Source organism: Chrysochloris asiatica, unplaced genomic scaffold (assembly GCF_000296735.1).
Source record: "Chrysochloris asiatica unplaced genomic scaffold, ChrAsi1.0 scaffold00242, whole genome shotgun sequence".
NCBI classification, from domain to species: Eukaryota; Metazoa; Chordata; class Mammalia; order Afrosoricida; family Chrysochloridae; genus Chrysochloris; species Chrysochloris asiatica.
This window is the reverse complement of record NW_006408760.1, coordinates 2,057,954-2,064,794: the sequence shown is the minus strand read 5'-3', so window position 1 is coordinate 2,064,794 and position 6,841 is coordinate 2,057,954. Positions and strand designations below refer to the sequence as shown.

The 6,841-nt window shown below is 38.5% G+C and overlaps 1 protein-coding gene across 2 annotated transcripts in view; it reads left to right on the top strand.

Annotated features, from left to right (window-relative positions):
* The window catches only part of NSD1 (nuclear receptor binding SET domain protein 1), a 218,246-nt gene that overhangs the window by 201,107 nt on the left and 10,298 nt on the right, over positions 1-6,841 (top strand). For both annotated transcript variants that reach the window (XM_006873463.1, XM_006873464.1), the window contains 2 exons: positions 1,907-2,023; positions 3,877-4,018. In XM_006873463.1, coding sequence (XP_006873525.1) covers positions 1,907-2,023; positions 3,877-4,018 — 259 coding nt within the window. The remainder of the gene's footprint in view (positions 1-1,906; positions 2,024-3,876; positions 4,019-6,841) is intronic.

Genomic DNA, 6,841 nt, shown 5'->3' with positions numbered 1-6,841 from the left:
TCAGGAGGTGTCAGTCATTGGAGAAGGATATCATGTTTGGTAAGGTGGAGGGTCAGAGAAAAAGAGGAAGACCCCCAACGAGATAGATTGGCAAAGTGGCAGTATCAATGGACTCAAGCGTGACAACAGTAGTGAGGTTGTTCCAGGATCAGGCAATGTTTTGTTCTGCTGTGCATAAGGTTGCTATGAATCGGTACCGACTCGATGGCACCTAACAACAACATCCAGACAAGATCATTGGCTTTACATTCAGTGAATTACACGCTTTGTTTTATCTCACTGATTACAGTCCCTTCCTATAGCACAATTATTCTGTTTCCTCCTTGTGGCTTCCCTTTTACCTCTCGTATTTCAAAACAAAGCAAAATGTTTAATGTACACACACAAAACAAAAAACCTAACTTCATTTAAATGTCCAAAGGACACATTCTAGAAAAGAGTGTAAAACCATTTAGTTGGGTTTCTACCTTACCCCCGTCATTCAGAAAACTAAATACATTCATTAAAGATTTTAAATCAGCCACTTCATGCCTTTAAAGCTACATACCACCACCAGCACCTCCCTTTTTTTTTTTTTTTTTTTTTAAATATCCTGGGACTAAATTACCCATCCTAAGCTCTGGTAGCATAGTGGTTACGAATTGGGCTGCGAGCTGCAAGGTGAGCAGTTCGAAACTACCAACTGTTCCATTGGGAAAAGATGAGGCGTTCTGCTGCCATAAAGATTTACCCCCTCGTAAACCCTACGTGGTATCTCTATGAGTTGGAACTTACTCCACAGCACACAACAGCAACATCAACCCAGTACACTGAGGAAGCAAGCTGTTCCTTGATACGAAGAATGCTTATGAGGATTGCAGATGTGAGAACCTGGATCCATAAGCAAAAGTCCAGTTCATCAAATTATATAAAGCAATACCTCTTAACTTATCAGTATGTAAGATCATATACCCTTCCTTGCCCTTGTGAAAATCCCAGGACTGGTAAAATAATGAGCACATGATACAGAGGTGTCGATGATCTTTTATAAGGTGACATCTTATTTTTAATGGAAAAACTAAGTTTTTATTTACGGCCATTAAAGTTTAGAGCCTTCTCTAATCAAGTATGTTAGCATATACAGCTTGGAACCTGGAAAGCACCTGTAAATTGACATATTATTTGTTGTTCATATAAAAAATATTCATTCACATTCTAGTAAAATAAACTTTACTCCGATTATTCTTTCTGGAGAATTTAATGAAATTTGTTTTTATGAAAGGCAATAAATATGATTTAGTCTCTTAGTAATTTGCTAAGTATTTGTTATGTATTTAGTATTAGCAGACACAGTGTTGAGAATGCAATAGTCTATACAAGAGACCTGATCCATTCTTTCATAACATTCACATTCTCTAGTCCTTGGACATGTAATCACCAATATGGAAGCACAGGGTATTTTGGAAGCATGTGGCGAAGGACTGACACTGTTGTCTCTGAGGATATTATAAGGGGAGGCGTTAAAGATTAGGTAGTTGTTGTTGGCTCAGGTAAGGAATAGTTAAAGCACTGCAGGAAGAGGAACACCATTTGTGAAAGTGTGACTTTAGGGTGTTGTGTACAAAGTAAAGTGGAAGGAGGCAGTGCAAGCTCTAAGAACGCATCACAAGTGAAGGAAATTGACTTTCGATCTGGTAAGGGATTAACTGTCCATTTTTATTTTAAAAGAGCCTTAGCTTGCTTGCTATTTTTCCATTCTAAGTTATCTTTAATGTATTGTAAACCCTAATTTTTCTGTTGGTGGGCTTGGGAAGGTGGGATTCTTTAACTGACTGATTTCTGCCTTGGACATTCTGATGTTTTAAGATGTATGTATTACCACAGTTACACTTTTTGTCATTATGTCAATAGCTGTTTCTTTTTCTAGGGTGAATTTGTGAATGAGTATGTGGGTGAGCTAATCGATGAAGAAGAGTGCAGAGCTCGAATTCGTTATGCCCAAGAACATGATATCACTAATTTCTATATGCTTACCCTAGACAAAGTAAGTAATGAAAAGTGCCAATTATAAGAATTTGCTGATGAGTTTATTGGTGCCTGGGATTATATTTCAAGGTTGAAAGATTGAGCCCACCAGCCATTCTGCAGGATAAAAAAAATTTTGGCCCCCTTGCTCTTACAACAATTTAAAGTCTCAGAAACCCTATGTTGTTGTTGTTAAGTGCTGTCTCTATAATTCCGAAGTGACTCAACAGGACTTAAGAACAACAGGATTATAATTGGGATTTATTCATAAATTTTTACATCCTAGTGTATCTCTAATGAGTTCTGGTAGCATATTGGTTATGAATCTGGCTGCTAACCTCAAGGGTCAGCAGTTTGAAACTACCAGCTTTTCCACGGGAGAAAGATGAGGCTTTTTGCTCCCATAAAGATTTACAGCCTTGGAAACCCTGAACAGCATCGCTATGAGTCAGAACCTATTCCATGGCACATAATAATAACAAGTGTATCTAAGGATCTCAGTTAGCATAGTGGCGACAAATTGGGCTATTAACTCAAGGTCAGCAGTTGGAAACTACCAGCTGCTCCACAGGAAAATTAAGAGGCTCATGTAAAGATTTATTGCCTCTGAAACGCTATGCAGGGTCACTATGAGTTAAAACAAACTCCATGGTATACCACCACCACCACCACCAGTGTATATATCTAAAGCCTCCGAAACTATACAGGGTTGCTATGAGTCTAAACTGACTCAACAGCACTTAACAACAACAGGATTATGTTTCGGGCTTATTCTTAGTTTAGCATCCTACTATGTGTCTAACGCCTCAGAAACCCTCCACAGGGTTACTATGAGTTAGAATCAACTCAATAACACAAAAACAATTTAACAAGTTGATATGGTTCTATAGAATTGGCATTGCAGTGCTGAACCCTAGCCACTCCTTGGAAACATTTCCCTTAGCTTTTATAACAGAACCTTTCCTGGTGTATAAATTTGTGAGCATCTCAAGTTGTAGCTTAATGTGCTGGAATGTAAGGTCAGTTTAAACTCATCATCCGCTCCTCAGAAACATTACATAGGGTCGCTTTGAATTAGAACCAGCTTGACAGCATGTACTGATTCACTTGGTCTGAGATGGTGCCTGTACTCTAGTGTTCAAGTCTCCTGGTGGTGTTTTTGCTAAGTGCCATTGAGTCGATTCCTACCCATAGCAAACTTGTATAGGGTTTTCAAGGCGCCACTGGTGAGCTTGAACTACTGACTTTGCAGTTAAGACTATTTTGCACTCTGGCGCATTAGTTCATGGCACCACACCAGGACTCCTCAAGTCTCCTTAGGTGATTTTAAATATGTAACTGAAGTTCAGAACTCCTAATTGCAGGATGGGAAAAGCGTTATTTCTAGAGAAGTGGTGGTAGTATACTGTGGAGTTGATGCAAACCCTGCATAAGGTTTCTGAGTCTGTGAATCTTTAGGCGAGCAGAAAGCTTCCTCTTTCTCCCAAGGAACTGCTGGTAGTTTCGAACTGCTGACCTTGATGTTAACAGCTTGACTTGTTACCACTATGTTACCAGAGCAGTAGTTCTTAATTATTAGCATGCATCAGAATCACCAGGTAAGCTTTTATCAACACACCTTACTGGTCCTTAATCCAAAGTTTCTACTTCAATGTATCTTAGAATGAAACCCATGAATTTACATTTCTGACAAGTTCCAGATGGTGATGCTGCTGCTTGTCCAGGGACCACATTTAACAGAAGTTCTTTTCTAGTGGGAACTCAAACTTACCAAAAGGGATCTCTAGCTTATTGTAGAGCACAGTGTTAATTTTAATGAACAATAGCAAAGATCTCAGGAAGTCTGATGCATAGCTTCTCTTGGGATTCTAGGACCGGATCATTGATGCTGGTCCCAAAGGAAACTATGCTCGGTTCATGAATCATTGCTGTCAGCCCAACTGTGAAACACAGAAATGGTCTGTGAATGGAGATACCCGTGTTGGCCTTTTTGCCCTGAGTGACATCAAAGCAGGTAAGAATCAATTAAGGATGTTTTACAAACTCTTGAACTGTATAAGCAGAACTTCAGGCTTTATTGTCTAGAAATTCCATGTTTTAATGCTCCAAAATGAGGTAGGTATACATACTTATGAGGAGATACAATGGTATAGGTCCTGATTTGGCACTGTAGAATAAGTACTAGACTGTGAAGCACAAGGTCAGTGATTTGAGTCGTCTACCTGCTCTGCAATAGAATGATGAGGTGTTTTACTCACACAAAGATTTACTGCCTTGGAACTATAGGGTTGCTATGAGTCTGAATCGATTTAACAGCACTTTAAGCAAATAGCAATTAGGTGGTATTTGGGCATGTATAGTTTTAAGGGTCTAGATTTCCAGACCTTTCACTTTTATATGAACTCTCCAAAAATTGGTCACCCTTAGGAAACACCAGCTCTCCCTCCAAGTTTCATTTCTCACCTTCCCTTTCACAATAAGCTTTCACTCACTTTGCAACCTGAAGCCTCAACTCTCACTATCTGAATCCTTTTATGGTCTGTGGACCCTCACCTCTCAAGCACCAAAGAACCTGACATTTGGAGAATGTACACGTGCTATTGTGGTCCATCTGTGTCTTTAAGAATGTGAATTTACCAATGTGATGATTGTAACCAGGACAGGAGTTAAGATGTTGATTCGAATTGAAAGTCTAATGTGGTTGAATAAGTTTGACAGCAAAGTTATTTTTCTTATATTGAAAGCACGAAATGTAGTTTTGATGAATAGTTTAGGCATATGTATACTTGATACCCTCAAGTTTATATGATTTTTTAAATATTTAAGCTTTTCCAAAATTTATAAATTTTGAAATACACAAGGAAGCATATGGCTTTTCAAAATAAATTTGTTTGGATACTCAAAATTTTTGAAGAACACTCTGCTTACACTGAAACTGAGATCTATAATTTGCAATTGTATAGTCCAATGACTGTTGAAGCAAAACGCCCATGTAAACATTTGGAAGACTGAAGCTCTTTGCTCAGTCTCTGTTGATCTCAGCAAACATAGTTTTTAGTTACCAAAGAGTTATATATGGTTCATGGGAACCTGATGTGTAATTATAGAAAATGTTAACTGTTCCTGTGCCTAGTCCAGATAACTTAGTTACAGCGAAATTTGTGCTACTCTTGATCTGTTGCTTTTTGTTTTGTTTTATTATTCTGTGGCATTCCTTTCCCTGCGGCATACCCCACCCAGGTATTTTTCTTTATAAGTTTAATATGCTTAATCAGTGCACTGTATTGGCCTAAGTGACACTGATTTTTAAAAATGATAAATTGTGTCAAGGTTTCGGAATGGATGGTATTAGAGAAAATTTGATAGGTTTCCATCTTGTAATAGGAATTCTCACATTAAAGCTATAAAAGCACATTTTAAAAATGCTATATGGCATAAAGAGGAGAGAGAGAAACACTGTTAACTGATGATATATGGAGGGGATAATAATCAATGTAATGAAACAAGCTATATGAATGGTTGAATGTGAAGCTAATGATGTGCCCTGTAAACTTTCACTCAATCCAAAATAAAAACATTTAATTAAAAAAAAAAATTAATGTAATGGGACCCTATCCATAGAAGTAGTGATGTCAAAGATGGAGACAGAGATGATGACATGGAGAGACAGAGCAGTTGAGGACTCCAGACTCATGGAAAGAGAAAGCTGTGTGCTGGCAGCCAGGAGGCAGGCTTGCAAAATGTACCCTTTGGTGGTTGGTTGTTTAAATGATTATATAATCCTGAGTGTTTTTGTGTACATTAAAAAACAAAACAAAAAACAAATACTGTTGAATGATAATGCATGGAGGGGATTGTAATCATTGCAGTGAAACAAAATATGATAGGATGAGTGTAAAATTGATGTTCTCCCATGTTAAGCTATCACTCAATTCACAATAAAATATGTAAAAAATTTAAAAAGGGAATTTTTCCATAAACAAACAAACAAAAAAATGCTATATGGCATCTGAATTGGAAATAAAAGACTTTATAGTATGGTGCTGTGGGATAAAGCACTGGACTGCAAGGTTGGTTTGAATCACAAGGTCTGTGGTTCAAACACACCAGGCGCTCCTTGGAAAACCTATATGTGGTTGCTATGAATCAGAATTGACTTGATAGCTCTGATCAACAGCAGTTCATAAATTGGTAAAGTGGAGGGTCAGCGAAAAATAGGAAGACGCCCAACAAGATAGATTGGCATAATTACAATAGCAGTTTATAAAATTGGTGGCATTTTATCTATATATGTATAATATATAAGGAAGGAGCTCTGGTAGCATGTTGTTGTTGTTGTTGTTGTCAGGTGCCAAGTCAGAACCGACTCATAACGACCCCATGCACAGCAGAACGAAACAATGTCCAATCCTGGGCCAACCTCACTACCGCTGCCACACTTGAGTCCATCAGTGTGCCACCTGGCTGATCCATCTTGTTAGGGGTCTTCCTCTTTTTCTCCTACCCTCCACCTTACCCAGCATGACATCCTTCTCCAGCAACTGTTCTCTCCGGACAATGTGTCCAAAGTATGACAGATGAAGCTTAGCCATCTTGGCCTCCAAGGAGCCACTCTGGCTACACTTCTTCCAAAACACATCACTGTCCAGCTTTTGCATCCATATGAGGTTATTGAAAATACCATGGCTTCTGTCAGGCGCACCTTAGTTCTCAAGCTGACATCTCTGCTCTTCAATACCTTATATTCCATTAATTCTTCCCTCCATTTAAGATAGTCTGTTTTATCCAGTAATCTACCTGACCCTCCCACCACCTGGATCTCTGTTCCTCTGTGTTT